Source organism: Cucurbita maxima, unplaced genomic scaffold (genome assembly GCF_002738345.1).
Source record: "Cucurbita maxima cultivar Rimu unplaced genomic scaffold, Cmax_1.0 Cma_Scf00012, whole genome shotgun sequence".
NCBI lineage: Eukaryota > Viridiplantae > Streptophyta > Magnoliopsida > Cucurbitales > Cucurbitaceae > Cucurbita > Cucurbita maxima.
This window is the reverse complement of record NW_019272028.1, coordinates 3,310,744-3,334,668: the sequence shown is the minus strand read 5'-3', so window position 1 is coordinate 3,334,668 and position 23,925 is coordinate 3,310,744. Positions and strand designations below refer to the sequence as shown.

Below are 23,925 nucleotides of genomic sequence, written 5' to 3'. Positions count from 1 at the left end.
AAAAAAAAAAAAAAATTTAAAAAAAAAAAAAAAAAAAAAAAGTGTTCTTTGGCTCCTCTACGCTCTTTTTGTGTATGGCGAAGGTTTAACCATCCAAGAACCTAATTCTTCTTCTTCTACTTCAAATATTGAATAATAATGGTGGGAGGAGAGTGCTCGCACGTGACTCTCTCTCTCTCGCACGTGACTCTCTCTTTCTCTCTCTAGAAATGAACATTGTTTCTTGTACATATTGCCTTTTTGTTTGCTATATAAAGGCATATTGGACATTATTTGGATTCACACAAACTCAAACCCTTTATAATCCTTATTCTCTCCTCTTCCTCTAAGGCCCTTCCCTCTCCTCTCCTAAACTTTTCGTTGGAGAGAGAACCAAACGTAAACATCTCGAGCGAAGGGTATCTTAGACGGAGTCGAGAAATTTATCTATCAAGGTCAGCCAATCCATCGATTCATGCATTATTTCATCTATTCCCGTTTGTAGTTGTTTTGTTTCGTTTTACTTTAGGGAAGTTAGTTCATGATCGGAAATCTCGTTATTATATACTTAGATTAGATGTGTATCGAATATAGTTGAATTTACTGGTATTTATGTGTTGGGTTCTTATCTAAACAAAAAGGGTAAAAATCAATTATTGTTGAGTTATGCTAGGTGTATGCTCGATCGATATGAAATAGGATTTATAATAACCCAACAAATTTTTTTAAGAAAATAAAAAATGGGAGCTGACAGGAAGCTGAGATTTTGAGTCAACGTAGTGAGAGTTTTAGTCGGCAGTCAACGTAGTGAGAAAGTTTTAGTCGGCAGTCAACGAAGACACGCATTTAATGGCGTCCAATCCTTTAGCCTCGATTAAACAACACGTGCTTTCTTCTTCCTCTATAAAACCAAGATTTTGTCCCATTTTCTTAAAAAAAAACACATCTTTCAGCCTGGTTTGGTTTTCAAAAAGACTGAATATTTTTTGTTCTTTTTTGTTTGATTCTGAAGATGGGTGAAGATCAAGCTTTTGGGGTTTCCTCCGCCGCCGTTCCTCAAGGCGGTTCCAAGTGCTTCGACGACGATGGCCGCCTCAAACGAACTGGTAATTCCGGCGAACATTTCTTACACCAAAAACAGATTCCTCTGTTTTTCTTTAAAACAGAGTCTTATAGTGTTTTGTTCTGTTAAACAGGGACCGTTTGGACTGCAAGTGCTCATATTATCACGGCGGTGATCGGCTCCGGCGTTCTATCATTGGCATGGGCCACGGCGCAGCTCGGATGGGTTGCTGGTCCGGCGGTTATGTTCTTGTTCTCCATGGTTACTTATTACACTTCCATTCTTCTCTCTGCTTGTTACCGGTCCGGCGACCCTGTTTCCGGCAAGAGAAATTATACGTATATGGACGCCGTTCAGGCCAATCTTGGTGAGAAAAACTCCGAATTTACGGGAATCAATTGAACTTGAGCTTGTTGGTAATGTTTGATTCATTTGCAGGAGGATTGAATGTGAAATTATGTGGGCTTGTTCAATATCTCAATCTTTTTGGAGTGGCAATTGGGTATACAATAGCTTCAGCCATAAGCATGATGTGAGTGAAATTTTTGAAAGATGAATGATTTGATTCTTTATGTTCATGGGGTTTTTGTGTTCTTATGTTCTTGAGGGGTTTTGAATTTGCAGGGCTATTAAGAGATCGAATTGCTTCCATGCTAGTGGAGGGAAAGATCCTTGTCAAATTAATAGCAATCCTTATATGATAGCCTTTGGGATTATACAGATAATCTTCTCTCAAATCCCAGATTTTGATCAGCTATGGTGGCTATCCATTGTTGCTGCTGTCATGTCTTTTACTTACTCAACCATTGGGCTTGGCCTTGGAATTGCTCAAGTTGCTGGTAAATTTTCAGACATGTTTTGATTGTTTTAAGGATTCCACGAAGTAGGTTTTGATGATGTTCTTGTTTTGATTGTTTTAGGAAATGGGAAAGTTAGAGGGAGTTTAACTGGAATTAGCGTTGGAACTGTTACTCAAACACAAAAAGTATGGAGGAGCTTCCAAGCTCTTGGAGACATTGCTTTTGCATACTCTTACTCGATTATCCTTATCGAAATACAGGTATGAATCTCGAGAATTTGGTGTCAAGTTTTGATTCGGTTCAGTTTTGATTAATTGAGCTATGTTTTGTTTGACAGGACACTCTTCGATCTCCGCCTTCGGAGGCCAAGACAATGAAGAAGGCTACTCTAGTAAGCGTGTCGGTCACGACGTTGTTCTACATGCTTTGTGGTTGTGCGGGGTACGCCGCGTTCGGGGACTTGTCGCCGGGAAACCTCCTCACGGGGTTCGGGTTCTACAACCCTTATTGGCTGCTTGACATTGCTAATGCTGCTATTGTTATTCATCTTGTTGGTGCCTACCAAGTCTATTGCCAACCTCTCTATGCCTTCTTTGAAAAGTATGCATCTGAGAAGTTTCCTGATAGTAAATTCATCACCAAAGAGATAGAGATTCCGATTCCCGGGATCCGCCCCTACAGACTCAACCTCTTCCGGTTGGTTTGGAGGACGGTTTTCGTGATCGTGACGACCGTGATCTCGATGCTTCTCCCGTTCTTCAACGACGTGGTTGGACTCCTTGGAGCTCTAGGATTTTGGCCTCTCACGGTTTACTTCCCGGTGGAGATGTACATTGCTCAAAAGAAGATACCAAAGTGGAGTTCAAAATGGTTGTGCCTGCAAATCTTAAGCGTTGCCTGTCTCATAATTTCGATAGCAGCGGCAGCCGGTTCGGTCGCCGGGGTCGTCTTAGATCTAAAGACTTACAAGCCCTTTAGCACAAGCTTTTGATTCAGATAGATCAGGCGCTGCAATGAAAAGGGGTTGATCCAAATGCCATTTTTAATTCAAGTTCTTCATAAAAAGGCTTCAAACTCTGAAGCTTCTCTTCTTTTGGTTATTTTTAGTGTCGTTTTCAAGAAAATATATGAAATCATGATTGTACATGTTAAAAACTATGATCATTCCATCTTTGTATCGTTTATATTCTCAATCGAATTAAAAAAAATTGAACATTTTCGTGCTATCTTTCTTAGTTCAAAAGTTATTGACTTTTGAAATGATAATCTGTGCACTATTTATTAAGTTGTACTCGAATCGACGTTACCATAATACTCGAAACTTACTATAATATTCGAACTTACCACATTCGAACTTACCATATTCGAACTTACCATATTCTTACCTTTGACTTTGAATAGCATAAGCTGAAAAGTGGTGGAACCGTTTTCAAATAAATTCCCATAAAATTGCAAGAGGTCAAAGACAGGTGGAACAATATTCAACCTACATTTTTATAAGTTTCACATTGTGTTTGTGTCGTATAGAAAGAAGTGAAGTTTATGAAGTTTATGGTTTGAGACATAAATTCATGTAGCCAAAAAAAATTGAGTTTTAAGAACCGTTTTGTTTTTATTTTTGGAATTTTGCTAAGAATTTTGTTTTTAAATGGATATTGAACGAAAATGCCATTGGGTTGTGTCCCTTTGAGTTGAATGTTGAAATATAGGGTTGGGTTTGTACACGGTATGCAGAAATGACTTGACACGAAAGACTTTATATATACCTCAATAATACTTGGATGGACTGATTTTGAGAGGTTCTGATTATAAAGTTGTCTTAGGAATTGATTGTCGTTAAACATGTCCAAACGTGATGCAAAGGTCCATGACAACCAAGCTCAAAAGAGTATCACGAGGCATTAAGGAAAAGTGATCATTTATGGCTACAGGAATAGTTTATCATTTAACTCGGGTTTGAAACCAAACTTCTCCTCAAGAGGATAGATGGGTCGATTCAGGTGAGATCCAATGTAGATCCAACTTTCTATTCACTCGTGGGATTTGTGCGGTCCGGGGGGACCACCTCGGCTTCTCTCTTCTCGAGAATCCATACATCTCTTGTCAATATATGGACAGCTATCTCTCGAGCCCAGGTTTAGGTTCAACCTCAATGGAAAAATAAAACGAAGCACCTAACAATGTATCTTCACAGACCAAGAACTACGAGATCACCCCTTTCATTCTGGGGTGACGGAGAGATCGTACCATTCGAGCCTTTTTTTTCATGTTTTTTCCGGAGGTTTGGAGAAAGCTCCAATCAATAGGATTTTCTTAATCCTCCCTTATCGAAAGGAAAGGAAGAACGTGAAATTGTTTTTCCGTATCATAATTGTAACAAAATCATCTTCCAAAGCCCTCACCAACCAAATCCCTCTAGCTCTTGGAGATGAGAAGGGGCAAGGAATTTCCATTGCTTGGAAATGAATATGGTTGGACAAATAAAGATACCTTCAAGAGCACCATTGAAGGTGCAAATTTATGTTCATACATCTGTTCTAAACAGTAAGTCAATATACACCAACCATACATTATACAATCTTTAGTTGAATTTCATACAAAAATTATATATTTAAGACTTGGATCAACTTATCAGCTTCGCTTTAGGGTTTATGCAAATGGTGGGTGAGAAAGTGATGTCTTCTCCTTTCATAAAGGAAAAAGATACCGCCTTTGTTGAATCGTTCATCAAGTGTTAAAAGGTTCGGTTTCTGAATCCTAAATGTGGGTTTATATAGTTTCATGTAATTCTCGAGATTAACGTATTTATAGCTCGAGATAAGCAAACCCTCATAAGCAAATATGAGTTTAATTTCTTAACTTTACACGTGCGAAAGAGTTATCTCCTAGAGGAAGTAGAAGCTCGCCCTCACAACCTTCTCCCACTCGCTTTCTTTTCCCATTCCCTCTACTTTTCAAGAATCTAAACTCTCCAACAAAGTTATACAAGGAACCATCCAACTCCTGCCAGCTTAAAGCAACTCAAGATTCCATTTTGCCAATTCAAATCCAAGCAGGTCCCCACGAGCTCACTGATATGTTTCCTTTTCAAGCACAGAACTCTCCATATTCTCTGAAAGGTGCAGAACATTTCCCACCAGCGAGCTAAAAGTTAGAATTCAAAAGCTTGGCCTCATTTTTCTATGTATACAATTCAAAAAACCACTTTATCTTTGGCGAATCAAAAGCAGGGAAGAAAGAAAGTAAGATAAAACAGCCCTTTTCCACATGAAATTGATGTTCGAAGTCATGGAGCATTATACCGCTTGATATACGAGAGAGAAACGATGAAAATACCCTGAAAAGTTATTGAGATAAAGTGGTACCAGCCTAATTATGAGATCCCCACATTAGTTAGAGAGAGGAATGAAACATTTTTTTTATAAGAGTGTGAAAACTTCTCTTTAACAGACACGTTTTAAAAACCGTGAGGCTAACGGCAATACGTAATGAATTAAAGTCCACAATATCTCATAGCAATACGCTTGGAATGTTACACTACTACCATCATTCTTCCTACTTCATCGGCCAAAAGCAAGCTCTAAAAATCAAACCTAACTAAAAACATTAGGACTCAAAAACGCCGGAAAGTCTCAAGTCGGCGGCCGCCCACTTAGCGGCGGCTTCGTTGCTAGTGGTAGGGTACACCCAAACTAAGGATGGAAAGTGGGTTGTGGGGTTATCTTTCTGGGAAGTTTCATAATTTCGCTGGAAAAGGGTTGATGTCGTTCTCTCATCTTTCTTTTTAGTGGGGATTTGCTTTTGATTGTAGTGGAGATCTGGAGGAATCTCCAAGGACCAAGGGAAAGGCCAAGATGTGTTTGTTTTTATCTTTCCCCACTTTCTTTCGGGGTGCTTTTTTGTAGAGCTTTAATTGGGTTAATGGTTAGAGGCAAAGACAAAGCTCTATAACTGAGAAACTGCAGTTTTTGGTACAAAGAATGTGGATGTATTTCTTCTCTTCAACCTACTTAATGGGGTGCTTTGTAATGGAAGTAAAGCAAATGAAGGTTTGCCAACTCAATGGAGAGATGAGTCTTGAAGTCTAAGACAGAAACCCAATCTATTCACTTTCAAAGTGACATTCAGTCCTGGCCCTGGCCTATCTAGTTGCTTATATAGGTGTAGCTTGGTTCATTTTACCACTAAATCATCATAGAAAGTGGATTCATACAGGTTCTTGAAAAAGAAGTATCAGTCTGAGTCGAGTCAAATGGTGGGTCTCTTCCATAAAAGTTTGAAAACTAGGCATCACCACCTGACTTTCCAACCTTGTAAAGGTAAGTAAAAAGAAACACGAGCATTTTCTTTTTTCTACTACAATATGGAGGTAAGATTCAAACGTCTAACCTTTTATTCAAGAACATGTTTTAACCAGTTCACTAGCGCTCCCGGAAAGAAACAGTATGGAAAAAGAATGACAATGTTAATGAGAAAAGTTTCCACATGTTACACAATTCAAGGATACTCCTGCAACATACAATACAAAATGTTGAATGTACAGTTCAGCAAAATACAGGAAGGATGGAAGATGTTTCAACTTTCAACCCACAACTCCTTCCCAGGAGAAAGAAAGAGGAAAAATGGAAGAAATAAACTCTACAAAAACAATGAATGTGGCGCAAATTTAAAGAACCATCAGCTCTATTTTATTGGGGAACGATATAAATCACAATATAATTTGGGTATGAAACTATGGTTTAACCTATGGGATCCAACTATTACCTCAATGTCAAGTAATGACGACCATTTAGTTCTTTCTCTGACAGTATGTTGAACACGATTTTGGCCGCCATGGCCTCCAGACTGACCTGAAGAAAACAGCCGACGATTGTAATGCTAGTTTAGTCGTCTCTCCCTGAGTAGAATATTCATACTTTGCAGGTGAAATGGTGGTTGAAGAAAAGAATCATCCAAGATGGGTCTAAAGTTCCTCTTTGCTGAACTTATTCCAGGCTTCCTGTTTCAATGTAACAAAAATTTGACGGTAATACGACAGTTAAAACAAGTAAAACCAGTAATTGAATTAGATTTCGAATCTAAAAGCAGTCATAAATTGATCAGCCAATTCTTGGTACAAGAAAAATGGAAAGAATAGTCATCAATCAAAATCATTTGTTTCTTTCTTTCTCCTAGGATTGTTATATTTTCACATAGAAACATTCCAAAGAGGAAATCATCAAGTACTCTCTAATTCTATACATAATCAGCATCTGCATTGGAGACTTGAAGCTCCATGAAATTTTTAATTAAAAACAAATAACCCACTTCTCTACATGTAAACAAACTAGAAAGATCGTATACCTTCATCGTTTAGAAATCAGACACCAAGTTGAGATGCAGGCTCGAAACTAGGATGCTAAATAGTGGAAAAAGAAAAGAGGTGAAAATGATAATATTTTTAGGTCACCTTGAGAATATCAAAAACCTTCTCTGCGGTATATTTCTGTTCAATACTGGCACCCTTCTGTTGAACCTTATCCGGATGAATGCACAAGACTGCCTTCCTATAAACCTTTTTAACTGAGGAAGAAGTAATCATATCTGTCAATGAAACTGGCTCCCAACCACAACCGGACCAGAGAACCTAATCAGCAGTAGAATGGAGATTAATTAGAACGCTAATATCTGAATCTATGCCGTTAGCAAATTAATGGCAGAAAATCTGGGATGGTTGATCCGAAGTTAAGAGTTTGATCTGGTAAAAATATACTGCGTTATGATCATCAGGAGCAACTAGCCCATACTTCCTTGCGTATATAACTGGATCAAGAGGTTCTGAATGTCCATGTATACACACACACATTAATAAATGAAAAATCTTGTTTAGATAAAAACGGACCACAGTCCAACCCCTGGGAATAGAACAACAGAACCAGAGGGCCGTATGTTATTGATAATTATTTGAATTCAAAACCGATAATTTCCATTAAAAATATACCATGCAATTCAATAACAAATAATTAAGTTCTCACAAGCATTATCAAATGTGATGCAATGTCAGGGAAGTAAGAGTGTTACATTTTACAGTAGTAATAAAGTATAATCGATTGTTTTAAGCCTTTTTGTATCCTCTCGAGGTGTCTTAATTGAATCATGTTTCCAGTATTAACTTGTGTCCTGACGAAGCCAAAAAGAAAATTTTATGCATTTTAGGAACCTTGGTTTTCCATTATTCTCAATACTAACCTACATTTTAGATACTTCAGTTTTCCATTATCCTCAACAACAGCAGCCTAGACTCTTCCTAAATCCCAAGTCCTTACTATCGCAAAACCCTACAGAATGCATCATAAAGCAATTCCAAAAGTGAAAAGTTCCTTCTCCCCGTGAAAAATTAAAGGGGAAATACAAGCAGCTTAAGATTACTAAATCTTTTAAGAATAAATCTTCAACCCTTCTCTTGGACCTCTCCTCTTCTTATGCGCAGCTCCTTTCCCTCCATATGTAGTCTCTAATTCCAAGTTTGCCACTATAGACAGCTGGTATCTTTCCAATAATGCTTGGGATCTTCAGCTGAGAAGAGGTTTAATGGACAGAAAATTAGAGGAATGAGTAAGCCTCGCTGTTCTGCTCCAAGATCCCAGTCAAGCCAATGATTTGATTTGTTGGACAGCAGACCCATTTGAGGTATTCTCAGTGAAATCGGCCAAAAAAGTTCATCATCTTGGGAATCCATGTCTCACTTTCTCAGAGAGTTGATTTGGCAAGGAAATAGTACCAAAAAAAAAAAAAGACAATTTTTTTTTGGTTGATATCTAGCCTATGGGAGCTTGAATACTATGGATAGGGCTCAAAAGAGAAATCCAGATCTAGCCGTGTCACTATCTATGTGTTTGACGTGTAAAAGCAATGCTGAAACTAGTGACCATTTGTTCTTTCACTATCCTTTTGCGCAGAAAGGTAGGAATTACATCTGCAATCACTTTGATTGTGCTCGGTGTCCTCCTAAAAAGAATGAAGATGGGCTTTTAGACTTAATTTCAGGATGGTGGTTAAAAAAAGAGTAAAACCCTTTGGACAAAATCTACAGCTATTCTTTCATTCCTTTGGAAAGAAAGGAGTTATGCACATTTCTCAGATACAGTACACTTTTGTTAACTTTTGTGGGCACCTTCATTATACAGCCTCAATTGGAATGCTTTACAGATAATCTTTTGTAATATTCCCTCTGCCCTCATTTTTTTTTTATTTTATTTTATTGGAGGCCTCTGTTTGATCCTACTTTGCACACGCTAGGATCCCTCATCCCTAAGGCTTAGGTTGTGCTTCTGTTTTGGTGTGTATGTATCCTCATTACTGATTAAAAAAAATAAGAAAGAAGCAAAAATAGAAGAAAAAAAAGGGCAATAGGTTAGGAGCAGAATGAAAGAGAAAAATTAGAACCAAGAAACACACATATTGCAATGATGATAACAGTGCACGCATGTTTCCTTCCTTCCCTGCAGCCCAGCGCTTGATAGCAACATCTAAAGACTCGGCAATCCTCTGTCAAAGTAAACAAAATTGGCAGTAAACCAACCAAGCCTTTGGATTTAACCCAAATGAGAACTATACTCGTAAGACAAAATACTAATATGGCAATTTAATACTAACACGCTTCTCTTCTTGCTCGTGCAGTGTTTGAAAGTCACGTTGATTCAAATCAGCCACTGCTCTTGCCTGAGAATCAATTTGGACTACTTTCAATTCAATGACAAAAATATCCAGCAAAGAAGAGAAATCTAGCTTCTTATAAGGTACCCCAAATGTAACAAAGAAGGAAGAAAAAAAAAAGAGAAACACTAACTGCACGCTCTTGGGTCCTTTGTAAACGACCCAATCTGGCTCTTCTTCTTTCTTCACTCTCTCCCTCAACTTCATCAAAATGTCCAAATAAAGGAGCATCTACCATGAGAAAAAGGAGGGATGGGAAAAATCAGAATTTAAAAAATTGGAGGGAAAAAAAACAAATGAGAAAATAGTGATCATTTGCATATAGTCATAGCTAAAGCTGCACTTCATGGTATATCACCTCCGAAAACCGATGTAAGATCATCCACAAGATTTAGAGCAGAAGAAGATTTCTTTATGTTGGATGAGGCTGCAAAAGAAGTTCCTTTTGGTATTTCAGGTGGTTTGTTGTACTTAGGAACGTCAAATAGAGGATCCTGAAAAATAATCCCACAACATTTACAGAACTATCAATCCAGTAGTTCAGGATACTGATAAACAAATACAATATTGCTTCAAGTGCAACAAACTTTCATATTCTTTTTTCTTTTGTGAAAAAATTGGTGGTGTTGAATGCGTCTCACCGGAGTTGTTGTTCGTGACCTTGGAACACTCTTTGATCGAGGACCTGCATTGAAAAAGGAGTCCAGATCGTCTACAGTATTTTGATGATTTACTCCTGCAGCATGTGCATCTTTACCATTTCTATTCGCTGTGTATGTTGAGGCATTGACTTTTCCCATTGCAAAGTTCTCCAATTCATCTATAGGAGAGGAAGAGGAACTCTTAACTGCACAGAGCATCTCGATATTGTCAAATTATGATGAGATTGGACATCAATATTTATGAATATAAGGAAGCTGAAGCACCTTTATCTGCCTTATGCCCTGGCTTTGGTATTGGAGGAACCTTGAATGGTGAGGAAGAATTTGACGGGATGTCAAATTTTGTGCCTCCAGAACTATTGAACTTACTAATTTCCTCCAACGGATTTAAGAAAGCCTTAGACGAACTAAAAGTTGGTATTGAAGTTGATTCTAGTTCTATGAAAGGATCTTTGGCTGAACTGAAAGTTGATTTAGTTGGATGAGAAGTTGATTGCTGGGTCAGATTGTCCAGCACGCTCGCTCTGGTCAAATGAATAATAATAGAATGCATCAGTTTTACAAGTACTCACACGTACGAGAAAAATAGAAATGCTCGAATAGAGACATCATGCATGGAAGTCATCAAGTGAACAACACCATAGAGTGTTTGGCAAAAAGGGAACATAGAGAATACAGAAAATAGATTTCTGCAACAATCAAGAATACTTTTTTCCTATTGAAGAGCGTTTCTGTTGCTGCACCAAAAGATGAATTGTTAAGCCATCATGGTATTCAATAACAGAGGCGATATTATCGGTTTCATTCCAGTAAGATAGTTGGTACTTCGTTAACAACACAATACAATGTTGTTGATTGGAGAGGAAAGTTAAGCTAGCATTAATTCACCTCATAAGGAGAAACAAATGGAAGCATGCTAGCATAGATCACTTGAGGTAAGTAAAGAAAGTCGAAAACATGGGAACCAAAACAAGGAAATTGGTTTAATTGTATGCGTTTTATTATAGCTAATCTTACAGTGTAAGGAATGAAATTGTTATTTTATTATAGGTGCACCCGGTAGCTTCCAATATGAATTGTAAGAAACTAGAAATACACAATAAATTAAGCTAAATTCTACGTCAATCTTTTCCTAAGTTCAATTCACACCCGCACGACAATGGTAGAGCAAACTCACCAACAAGAAGAAGAAATCAAACCACATTTTTCTGGTACCAACAGCATAATGTAGAGAGCTATGCAAGATGATACATTGATTATACCTATTAGTTCGAGAGTTGCCCTTGCCAAAGCCAGAAATCAATTCATCAAAAGTGGCTGCATTGTTATTTGCTGCCTTTTTCAATGGCTTCGGAATTGTTGTCTTTGCCACATTGCTGCCGAAATTACCAAACAAATCATCAATTTGAGAGTTCTGATTCGTAGATGAGGAGAACGATCGGACCGGATCCTCCGTCTTTGTTGAAACTGAGCTCTTGAATCCGGGAATCCCACCAAAAACATCATCATAAGTTGGATCTGAACTCTTCGACCCAAAAAATATTGAATCGTAATCAAAAGAAGACGGAGAACTTCCGGAATGCCCCGAATGTTTCGTTGGCTGATTGAGACTCCCAAGAAAATCACCATAATCATCAAGCCCCCCGGGCTTAGTGTTTTTCTGGAAAGATACGGCATCAAAGCCAGAATCAAACGAGGAATTGCCGTTCAAACCCGAATTATACCCGGATTTCGGAGACTGGAAGGTGTTTGAGGAAGTGGATGCCTTCGATGCAGCCATTGGAGCCGATTTTCCTTGCGGCTTCAATCCAAATCTTTCCGTCAATACCCCAAAATCGTCCATCGCAGACGTAATCACAAAATTGGAACAATGGGGATCACAGATTTAGGCTCGAATTTCCGATTCCGTAGATCTCAACAAAAAGGTAGGGTAAGCGTGAGAATTTTTCTTCCTCTTAAAGCAAACCCAAAATTCTTCAAAGCAAAAGCGAGCAGGAATCAGAACGAAAGGAACTGGAAAACAGCATAAAACTGGAGCCGGAGAAAGGCGGATCCAAAAACGGGATCGCTTGATTACTGTTCTTCAAAACAAATTCTAAGGTGGGAAAGGGCAAAGAATTAATGCAGAAAATAATTGAACCATAAACATTAAAGAAGCTTGAAATCCAGAATGAGAAATTACCGCACGAATAAATTGAGTGGAAGCCACGCGGCAAACACCAACTCTCCTTTTCCCTCCCTTCGTCTTGTCGATTCATTATTTAAGTCAAGGTTTTGACTTTTCCTAACAAATCATTAATTTTAAACAATTTAAATTTAAAAGTTTTTTCTTTATATTTTATTTGAGATGAGAAACATTAAAATAAATATATAGTTACATTTATCTTGGTTGGAATGTTTGTTTCAAATGAAAATAAAATTAATATTCTCTTAAAAAAAAAAAGTACTTTTAAGTTTCAAAATTTTACATTTTAGTCCATAAACCAATATATATATATATAACACAGCAACTTTTTTCTTCATCCGTCTCCTCCTTCGTATGGAGCTATGGCTGATATGGCAACATACAAGACTTTCGTAATTTTCGTGTAGAGATATGGTTGATATGGCAATGTACAAGACTTTAGTAACTTTCTGTAGAGATATGGCAACGTACAAGACTTTAGTAACTTTCGTGTAGAGCTATGGCTAATATGGCAACATAGAAGGCTTTAGTCACTGCAAGCATGTCTCCAATGCTGGATTTGAACTCACCAATATCATCCCAAGATGTTCGTCCATTTTGGCTCCTTGTGTATTGCAATCTCACGGTTTTAAAATGCGTCAGCTTGGAAGAAGTTTCCACACTCTTATAAGAATGTTTTGTTCTCTCCAACTTCTCTCCAACCGATGTGAGATCTCATAATTCACCTGCCCTGAGAGTTTAGCGTCCTCGCTGGCACACCACTCGATATCTAGCTTTGATATCATTTGTAACAGCCTATGTGAGACAAGTTCGGTCTCCTCGTCAAACATTATTAGAAACGAAAGAGAGAGGGACAGCGAGATTTGAGTTACAAAAGCTGATTTCGATGGTTCAAGTGTTCGTTTTCTAGACAAAGTCTCGGGCAATTTCTCATTAACCAAATAAAAAAGTGCATAAAGACAGTGGAGTTAACACCATTGTTAATGTTATGATTGTAATAAACTGTTCTCACGACCCCCTCCTAATACCAAAACAAAAACACGACTACTCAGCACCAGAGGATGCAGCAGCAGGAGGCTAGGGGGTAAAAAGAAAACCTCAAAAACAAAGCCGTTGCTGTCTGAAGAGCTTAGTTTCTTTCCATCTCAGTGCCTTTTGGCTCTAGATTCAGATTTAGAAAGTGCGCCACCTGAAAGCTTGTTCAACTCATACAGCAATCCAGCGGAGAACAAGAAACTGCAGCAGAAGAAAATAATAATGTTATGAAGTTAGAGTTCCAAGATACTCAAAATTTTGGTCCAATCAATAGTGAACTTATTGTTTTTATAGAACTTGCTGTTCTACTTCATAATATAATAGCTATTATTGATCTCAATATTTGAAGAAACAAATGTCTTGGATTGGTGCCTTTCTCTTCTCCTGAAGTATTTGAAATGAAATTACTATTTCGATTCGTGTCTTGCACGTTAAGCCATGATAGGATCAGTTTTTAGCCTTATAATGATAACTTTTGAAACTTTACGATGTCTTTATTATTTTTTGTAGTGGTTCCTTCTACATTCTTTCTCCAAGGGATAGTAGCTATGAAAAACAGTTTAAAAAGGATGTGGATAAGTCAGAATACCATGTTGTGATGCAAACTCTATGAACAGTGCTTGCAGCAATCAATGCAACTGCTTCTGCTACAATGACTGCAAATGAAAAGTAAATGGTTAGTTAATTCTTATTCATCTCCAAGGAAATTGGAAAATGTGGGCACAATGCTGCTGTTCATAATAATTTATAGTCTACTGAATTAGCGTGCATAAAGGTTCTTGACAACCATCAACGAAAATTTATTTGAAATGAAATAACATAAACGAAAAGAGCATCTTAATCCACAAAGTTTCAACCTTTCTAGATCCTTTTTAATCAACTTCCAGTTCCAAATTAAATCAAATGAATTCTATTGGCAGACATTACAACAGCGTATATTACGATCTTTTGACATTCTTCAAAGAGTAGGCTCTTGTACAAAATCAGGACTCGGGAGAGTACTAGTTTAAACAATGAAATTGTCGTTTCATTTCTGTATGATTGACGAATCAAGGAGAACATGATTTACAAACATCCAACCAATAGCATAATCAAAGCCAAGATGAAGATACAAATAATTATTTTAAAAAAATACAAAACTACAGACATAGGTCCATACAGATTCTTTCAACTCGCTCGCGACAATCATCAACATACAAACGCACAAAAGATTTGACTATTGGAACTTAGGCACTCAGTAATATCATAAGAATACATTGTAGCTTCCATGAATGTCAACCTCCCCCAGAATGTCATGATTAGCTACTAAACCTAATAATTATGAACATTTAAAGAGAACAGATAGGTTTTTCTGGAGATAAATATAAAATAAATGAAAAATATATATCAACTCTGCAGCACTAGTATTCGAGAAACTTATTAGGCAGAAAAATATGTGAAGTCAAGAGCACGAGTCATTAAACTTACCAGCTCCCCATCCAGTTCGCATGCCACATGTTTCCTGGAAGTTCCCTAAGAACTGAAATAAATAAATCAAGAAAATGCAAATTATCATGCTGAATCAACAATTTCAGCTGAAAAGCATAAATTAAATATAAATTGAGCTCATAAACTGCATCTTCATGCTGTAACGAAAGCAACAAATTTGGTCTTGAGTTCAATCTTCTGCTTGTACGCGGATGTATGCAACAATCAGCACGTGAGCATAACTTGCCTTTGATCCATAAAATAAAACTGATTCCATTACGTTTGACAGAAAAACCAAGTCCAAAATGTCACAATTATATGCATCTACAAGTTTTTCAAGCTGGTATAAGAATAAAAGAGCGTTCGAACTCACGGTTAGAAGCACTAGAAATAGAAGAGAACTAATGAAACCTCCAAGTATGGTAAACAGCTCCGAAGAAGCCAGTTTTCCTCTATACATCTCTTGAAGTGAAAGAATGACAGTGAACAGAAGAAATGAGTAAAGCATGGAACTCCCAGACCCCGCCATGGCCTTCAATAGTCACAAACACAAAAACGTCATAACCAATAGTCAACTATCAAACCACGAGTAATTACAGCAACAGAAATCACAAACCAGCCAAAAAAAAACTAGATCAGTGATTAAAATGAAGAACAATTCGCACTAACTGAGAATGCATAATCCAGAGATTCAAATGTAAAACAATTACAAAAGGAACATAGAAAATGAGGATCCGAAACAACATGGATAATGAACATCTCAGTTTCATTGGAAGTAGACGATTAGTTCAAGATAACCTAGTTATAAGAATCGACTAATCAGCAGTAATCCAAGTCGTGCAAAGATAGATAATCTGAAGCAAAAACCAATGGAAGATACAATTCAGTTCAAATTCCACTCAATGGGGTCGAAAGAACGGTAAATTTTAGATCAAGATCATGATTTCCTCCACAACTAGATGGATCGAAAGAGTGGTAGGCAAATACCTCTCAAGCAGCAGCTCTATCGCAAAGGCTTTCGGTTCCTCCTTCGACAACGCGTCGACGGTCTATGTTATGTCGTATACCGTTCTGGCAAACCTGCGTCTAATACTTCGCGAGAAGTTCAGAACGTGAAAACGGTGTCGTATCAATTTTTGTATTAAAAAAAATCAATTTTCTTCCCTCAAACTAATTATCAAACAATTTTATAAATCCATTTAGATCTTTCATTAAAATTTCATTTTAAAATCATTAATATATAAAACTTCTCTAAATAAAAATATTAAAATCAAACAAGATAGCAACGGTTTTTTATTAATATAAATATCTTTTATTTTATTTTATTGAGGCGATTTAAAATTTTAAAATAATTTAAATCAATACAATTATTAGAATAATACAATTTTTTTTAGAGGAGAATTCAAACGATCGAGATTATATAGCTTAACCTAGAAACCAATATAACTTCATAGTAACTTAGTTCGTCATCAACTAACCCCAAAATAGTCTAAATGTTAGAGTAAACTCCGACTAAACTCGATCACTTGATAATAGGGTATAGGAGGTCTTTTTTAGTGCATCTTTTTCATATCAATCAAGCGGGTCATACTAATCTACTTTAGCTCAGCTAATGATGAGAGATGATCTAGATTTGTCAGTAAACGATGGAACTCTCACGATGAAGAAAGAATTTCTTTCGTAATTAAGCAACATCAGAGGTGCGTTGGGCCGCCGACGAATAATAGGTATCCCACCCCAGGCATAGTTAATGAGCTGTATAACAGACGACTATTTCGTACGGCTCTGAGGGCACTTGAATCAACCTTCGAACGGTTCTGAGGGTACTTGAATCAACCGCAGGCGCCCGATAGCAAGATTCAACAGCATAGATTGAGAACCATTTCCATGAGACAGATGAAGAAATCTATAATTGATTTATCTTTTTTAATATCCATTAAAAAATAAATATTCTAATTTCTATCAAATGACAGTATACAACCATTTTCTCTTTCACTTTTGATGAGAAAAAGAAAGTGAACTATTTACTATAGAGACCAAATTTTCTATATCTGTACAGTGATTTACATAACCTCATTGATTAGAGATGAAGTTGAAAGTGTGGCTATGGCTGTGGCTTCAAAGGGCCTTCTGATCAAGCCTTTCATTCCAGTTCAGGCACCGAATCAAGCTGCGAAACCAATCACCAGTTTGGTCAGACTTGTTTACTGTTGGGAGTGGATGCCTGCTCATGGATATCTTAACAGAATCTCCTCTTGAGAGTTGCTGCCTTCTCTTTCCATCGAACGAAACCCACGCATTACTTCGGGCGTCCTCGGGAATCTGTCAATACAAGTAGAGTCATCCATGGTTAAACCGATAAGCGAAGCTAAAGAAGTATGCATCTGATCCCTGTGTCGCGTTATATGTAATTGGAGGTCGAGGAGATATTTGAATCTTATAGATTAAAGAACTTAAGGGAATGTATGTATGAATTAACACGAGCCTGTATCGATACTCGATAGCATTGTTCTAAATGAATCACCTTTAACTCGAGTCGTGCTGAGTCGGGAAGTATAACTGGTCTAAATGAGAGAGAATGGGGGCAGATTGGAGTGAAAAGCATGCAAGGAACATTCGGATGCACCTGCAACATTGAAGAATATCAGCTCAAAATGCATAATAACTTCGTTTCATGTTTGGGAAAAATCAGTCACTCAAAAAAACGTGTCTTTAATCGTTGAAAATCAACTTAATGCTTGATTTTATACTTTTAAACGCGATTTTCCAACCATAAAAATGATGATATAATTTTAACCTTTTTAAAATCACTCCCAAGTATGTCCTAAAAGCGCACTCGGCATTTTTCTTGCCTTCTAATCAAACAACTTCCTGTATGACATATAAAGAAGTAAATTTGCCAAGAAATACAAACGTTACGAGTAAATAAACTTATCCTCTATAGAAAAAGAATTATATTTTCAAAGAAATACAGAGCCGTATCACTTAAACGAGGTAAACAAAATCATCTTCTACAACAAGGAAGCGTCATAATGACATTAATTGCAGTTGGAATTTGGATAATGAAAACAGCAATCCCAGAAGAAGAAGAAAAAAAGGTATGGAAAATTTAACAAGGGAAAGAACACGAGATATGTTAAGATTTCTGCATAAGATGCACGAACACTTCGAAAACCAGTCATAAAATAAAACATTTTCATGCATCACAAGTAAAAAATGTGAATCATATTCGTATGATTTTAAACTTAGCCAAATCAGTAATTTCATCCAAGCTCTCAATGATCAAGAACTACGGCTTCCATTATGCATACATATCGCCACTACTTCAGAATGTGGCATGTAAAAAGAAACCCCAAATGTACAAGCAACAATGCATAATGCTTTATAAAACCAAGATTTATATAAATTAGTTTTGAGGGAAAAAAAAAAATCTTTCGAGTCGGTAAAAATCAATTGCATGCGTGAGACGAAAACATTAGCTTACCATAGAACCCCCTGCTGCAGTAGAGTAAGCAGTGCTTCCCGTAGGTGTGGCCACAATAACTCCATCGCCCTGGACCTGAAATGCATTTTCACACAAGAAGTAACCATCTTATAATTGGTGGCTGCAAGCCAATGGTTTTAATAATATCAATCTTGAAGATAAAATGTGATGATCTACATATTAATTGGACTAGTTTTCGAAAAGGAAGCCCACCTTTGTTATGAGACGATCGTGTTCATAACATTCAATTTTAGAAAGGTACGGATTGGAGCCTCGATCAACAACAACCTCATTGAGAATATTAAATACCTTTCCAGGAATAGCTTTGCCATTTCGAAAAATTTCACACTGAAGACGCATTCTTAGAGTTATATAGACACCATCCAGTGAATCATTTCCATGAATGACTTGTCTTAAGTCCTGCCTATAACTATCAAACTGTATCAAAAAGTAATATTATCAAACAAATAATAATTAGTGTTGAAGTCAATCAAAAGAATCTGAAAAGCCTGAGTCAAAGAGCTTACAGTGTGGGAAGTCAAAAATCCAAGAGAGCCGAGATTAAACGAAACAACCGGGGGAACAGCACCTCTAAATATATTTGATGCATGGAGAATAACCCCATCTCCACCTAAGCAGGCCACAAAATCAACTTTCTCATGTAGGTCACTGCACTAAGCATACAACAGGATAAGCAAATCCCTGAAAATGAAAACGTCGACTAGTACATCAATGTAATCATATTTAAGATTGAAAAAATGCAGTACCTGGTGTCTTGACTATAAAAGGTTTGGACAAATCCAAACCCTGGAATTCTTGCAAATATGTCATGTACGTCAGGTTCAACAAGAACATTCATCTTCTCTTGATGATACATGAACGAGGCTACCTGCAAAGATGAGAGAAAAGGTAATGTTTAAATAGACAGGAAATAATCACAAATGAAAGAGAAACATCCCAGGTCAGAATTTGAAGTTTCACAACAGTCCTCCATGAATATTGGGAAGCCTTAAATTGAACAAACACAATATTATAATTGTCATGCTTGATTTATTTCACTTTAAGTTTAGAGAATAAAAGATTTTGAGCAATAGTCCAAGCCCACCGCTAGCAAGTATTGTCCTTTTTGGGTTTTCCTTTTCGGGGTTCCCCTCAAGGTTTTTAAAATGCATCTGCTAGGGAGAGGTTTCCACACTCTTTTAAAGAATGTTTCATTCTTCTCCCCAACCGATGTGGGATCTCGCAATCCACTCCTCTCCGAGGCCCAGCGTCCTCGCTGGCATTCATTCTCTTCTCCAATCGATGTGAGACCCTCCAATCCACGCCCCTTTGGGGCTCAGGGTCCTTGCCAGCATACCGCCTCGTGTTCACCCCTCTTCGGGGCTCAGCTTCCTCGCTGGCACATTGCCCGGTGTCTGGCTCAAATACCATTTATAACAGCCCAAACTCACCGCTAGCAAATATTGTCCTCTTTGGGCTTTCTCTTTCAGACTTTTCCTCAAGATTTTTAAAACGCGTGTGCTAGGGAGAGGTTTTCACACCCTTATAAAAAATGTTTCGTTCTCCTCTCCAACCGATGTGGGATCTCACATTTTGTATATGCAAATATGTGTCACTTATACAAAGAGAACCTATTATTATTATGGAAACAAAATAATAACAATAAAGACAAAAGATCTGACAATTAATATTTACAAACAAATAACTACAATCATTAGTAATTAGCAAATCCAACAATTTCGAAGTATTCTTCATGGTTTTTCACGTACTTTCCGGTCTTCGACTATGAAGAGTCCAACAAAAAGAAGAGACCAAAGTAAGAACAAACGCACGAACTCCACTTATTTTCTGACATAACCAGGACCTATACATTTATAAGTTCGATTGAATGTGTATACCAACAGTACCTACAGTTCACCATTCCCTTAACAATTAGGGATGTAATTTTCCATGTAAAATTATAAATCATTTTAAAAATGAACGGGTATATTCCGAGATTCCAAGTTCAGTCTTTATGTTACCTCTTTAGCTTCTTCCATCAGCTCTTCACCCAGCTTTTTCAGAAGTAATACAGTCCTAGGAGTGGATTTCCACATGAGCATCTGTTGCTGGGTACTAGGATGAGTAAAGGCCAAAGACGATTCGGTCACTTTTTCTCTGGCACATGAGAATCCATCTGTTCGAACTAAAAACATCTCAGCTTTCCTTCTTGATTGCACCCTTACAACACCAGTGGCAGAAGCACACATATTCCCCTCGACAGATTTCATTTCATCATTGCTAGAAACTGAAGTTGCTTGACCATTGCTCTTTAAGCTGTTTGTTTCTGCTTTAGACTGAAATTTATCTCCAACAGCAGTAGAGGCTTCAGTCATCAGAGGATTCCTTCCATCCACTCCAAGTTCATTATGAACAGGATTGGAAGATACATGACTATCACCATTTACATACCTCATATTTGTAGTAGATAAATAATGAGTCGATGAGGACGTCTCTTTCACAGTTGGCCTACCATTAGTGTTTCCTGCTTCAACAAGCCCAGATTTAAGATCACTATTGTCAACACTAAATTTTTGAACTCTGCTCATAGGTAACTCCGTAGAAGGTGGCCGTTTTTCATTTGTTTTCATTTTACGGTGCAAGTAGTTTTGAGGAGAAATTTTTTTGGTCCTGAAAAAGTTGGACATTTCTTTTCTTGAGAAAATATTGCATGGAGGAATCTGAGCTTTCAAAGGGTCAGTTGCAACACTAAATTGAGACAGATGCTCTTCCCCATTATGATCTGCTCTTAAAGATGTCAGATCTTGTGTAGGAATAGCCCCGTTGAAAGCTCCATTTTCATTCTGAAAAATTTTATCAGCTTCTGCATTATTTTTTCTGTTAATTGAACGATGATCAGCACTTTCTAGCAGCAAAGATTGACTGTTTTCATCGCATGAAGATGTTTTTTCAACTGTAGAAATTTCCAGAGATTCTTTTGCTCCATTTGGATTTTGTACCAATTTGGGAGAGGTGTCTCCAAGGGGAATATCGGCTGGAACAATTGTCTGATTAGAGACAAACTGTGATCCACTGCGAGTCGCATATTGCCTCCATCTAGATATCATGGCCGATGTTCTCCACACGCCCTCCTTACTATGAAGATAGAGCAGCCCATTGCTGCCATCTGAAACCAACGATGCAAACTTCTCGACCTGATCCGCTGTTGGTGCAGTCCTAACTTCAACAGGAATCCTGATCACTTTAACTTTATCCGAACCAATAGCATCATGTAAGGATGCACTATAGAATATATCCTTCACTGTCTCTGCTCTAAGATCAACAATCGTTTTAAATCCTCTCTCAATTAACCACTTCAGACCTTCTTCTGTTATCTGACCACCACTCCAAAAGGACACATCAGAATTTTTGGCGGACACTTCTTCCTTGGAGTTATGTAGATAAACAGGATTCCAATTGGCAAACAATGTATGGCAGGGATAATCCTCCCCTCTAGGAAAACCAGAATCATAACAGACATTCTTCAGCCTCTGAAGTTTCCTCCATACATCCCAACTCCGGTCGTCATCAGGAGTCAAAAAGTTTTCAAGAGCAACATGCAAGCTTTCACAACACCTTTTCATCTCACTCCTAAAGGCAGCAAGTGGAGGAAGATTATCCTCCATTGCATCTAAATTGTCACCCCGGAAAGCATTCATGGCAGATGATCTTCCTGAGAGTACATCCTCCTTTCCTTTGTTTAGAAGCGATACTATGCAACCAAGTACAGACACTATTTTATCCTCAATTACTGGATTTTCCCCTGGAGTAACATCGTACGAAACGCTACATTCACCAGTGAAAGGATTGCAAAGAGTATCCATCAGCACAGAGTGAAGTCGCTCAGCAGTTCTAAAGATTCTACAATATGCCTCAACTTCAGCAATATCGCCAGGAACAGGACCCATCCATGATAACTGTAATAGATAAAAAATGGGAATGGCTTACATTCGAAAATCAAAGGGGTAATGTTAAAACACAAAACGAAAATCATCAAACAGACTATTATCTCCCTACACGACCAAATACAAAATAGGATAAAATGAAATCATACCATAAGACAACAGAACGTGCAATTGTAAACTGTAAACATCATATGAAGTACTGAACGAGTTGCTCAAGTTCACCAGAACTAAATATATAAAAAGCGAATTAAGGGTCATCTCAAGGAGGCATTCATTGGTTTAAATAAGCAGGAAAATTCGATCTACAAAGACGATGTGGATAAAGTTCGACAGTGGTGGGGGAGGCCAGGTGCCAGAAGCAGCAAGAAGATAGTTGTAGCTGATTTATTGTATGAAACAGCAAAATCCGAACTTCATTTTTGATAAATACGCCATTTTCTACTAACCTTCAAGATTCCAAGCAAACTTGTATATAATAATAACTAGCAGAGAGCCTCCAAATGCTAAAGAACTAAGAAGACCAACGGATTATGCATCAAATAAAAAAACAAGGATAGTAACACAAACTCATTGCCACAGCATCATGCTTAATCACTTTGCCACAGAGACAAAGAAATGAAAATCTCCAACCCTCTCGGCCAATTAATCGAAAGCACGACGAAACTGAAAGATAATTAGAAGAACAATAGGCAATTAAAGTAAGAGACCTGAAATTCGGAGGCAGAATTAAAGGATACAGACTTGGAGAGCTCCGCAGTGACAGCAAACTTAAGCCGCCTCCTGAATCGCCTCCATGTGTGCAATTGGAAGCCGAGAAATCTGGCATTATTAGAGGAAGGAAGGAGAAGACGAAAAGGGGAAAGATAGGGATAGGAATGGATCACGGTGGCTGGTAAAGAGCGATTCATAACCGACGGCGATGGCGTCCAAGTGCCACACGAAGCAACATAACAACATGTACAGTTTGGTGAGCTCGTTGTGTATCTCTGTTCCGATTTTCAGAATTGAATAGTGGAAGAAGGATGAAGAGAAAACGACTGGATGAACTCGTTGGGGAAAAATGGCGGGTAGTGTCGGATTTCAGATTTCAGATTATTTCATTGAATTCTTTTGTGGTTGGTATTTTTAGCAATCTTCTTTTTCCGGAAATTTGATTTTTTTTTTTTTTTTTTTTTTAATCAGTGGATTTTAGGCGTTTGGCACTTTCTAGAGACTCTCACTTTTTAATTGNAATTTGTTTTTTTTTTTTTTTTTTTTTTTAATCAGTGGATTTTAGGCGTTTGGCACTTTCTAGAGACTCTCACTTTTTAATTGGAGAATAATTTTTATTTCTTCCTTTTATATTCTCTTCACACAAAAAAATAATTTCTTTTTTTTTTTTTAGTAATAATTGGTAAGTCAACCAAATTTTTTATTACATTATAAAAAATTATGAAAATTATTTAATGAAATAAATAAAAGTGTCGATTTGATTTATATTTGGTCATATGTTCCCTTCCTCGAGTTTTTTTGTCTTCGATATTAATTTTAGTATAATTAAACTATTTTATTTATGAAGTAATTATGTACTTATACTCAAAAAAAATATAAATTATTAGAAATATATTGTTA

The 23,925-nt window shown here is 37.3% G+C and overlaps 4 protein-coding genes across 5 annotated transcripts; 1 reads left to right on the top strand and 3 right to left on the bottom strand.

The window, feature by feature from the left end:
• The first annotated feature begins 282 nt into the window (after positions 1-282).
• Positions 283-3,068, top strand: LOC111487547 (amino acid permease 3-like). Its single transcript, XM_023134996.1, has 7 exons — positions 283-434; positions 992-1,085; positions 1,176-1,409; positions 1,481-1,574; positions 1,667-1,881; positions 1,963-2,102; positions 2,180-3,068. Exons 2-7 carry the CDS (start codon positions 992-994, stop codon positions 2,831-2,833), a joined length of 1,431 nt encoding a protein of 476 aa, XP_022990764.1. The 5' UTR covers positions 283-434; the 3' UTR covers positions 2,834-3,068.
• Positions 3,069-6,288: 3,220 nt separating this feature from the next.
• On the bottom strand, positions 6,289-12,400 carry LOC111487102 (auxilin-related protein 2-like). The gene is made up of 10 exons (XM_023134338.1): positions 12,382-12,400; positions 11,462-12,294; positions 10,464-10,723; positions 10,179-10,384; positions 9,896-10,031; positions 9,671-9,768; positions 9,478-9,543; positions 9,280-9,369; positions 7,292-7,468; positions 6,289-6,841 (listed from the first exon to the last, which is right to left on the bottom strand). Exons 2-10 carry the CDS (start codon positions 12,040-12,042, stop codon positions 6,806-6,808), a joined length of 1,650 nt encoding a protein of 549 aa, XP_022990106.1. The 5' UTR covers positions 12,043-12,294; positions 12,382-12,400; the 3' UTR covers positions 6,289-6,805.
• Positions 12,401-13,265: 865 nt separating this feature from the next.
• Positions 13,266-15,977, bottom strand: LOC111487711 (protein KRTCAP2 homolog). 2 transcript variants are annotated; one of them, XM_023135211.1, is made up of 5 exons: positions 15,874-15,977; positions 15,260-15,418; positions 14,887-14,938; positions 14,009-14,075; positions 13,266-13,620 (listed from the first exon to the last, which is right to left on the bottom strand). In XM_023135211.1, exons 2-5 carry the CDS (start codon positions 15,413-15,415, stop codon positions 13,530-13,532), a joined length of 366 nt encoding a protein of 121 aa, XP_022990979.1. In that variant the 5' UTR covers positions 15,416-15,418; positions 15,874-15,977; the 3' UTR covers positions 13,266-13,529. The 2 variants fall into 2 exon arrangements, with proteins under 2 accessions (XP_022990979.1, XP_022990980.1); XM_023135212.1 differs by lacking the exon at positions 15,874-15,977 and adding an exon at positions 15,685-15,854.
• An 819-nt stretch (positions 15,978-16,796) lies between these two features.
• On the bottom strand, positions 16,797-23,409 carry LOC111487544 (NAD kinase 2, chloroplastic-like). The gene is given in 9 exon segments (XM_023134992.1): positions 16,797-17,208; positions 17,411-17,512; positions 18,371-18,445; positions 18,584-18,808; positions 18,898-19,039; positions 19,138-19,259; positions 20,392-22,326; positions 23,022-23,222; positions 23,224-23,409. Coding segments are annotated over 9 exon segments (3,054 nt in total). The 5' UTR covers positions 23,272-23,409; the 3' UTR covers positions 16,797-17,004.
• Between the last annotated feature and the right edge of the window lie 516 nt (positions 23,410-23,925).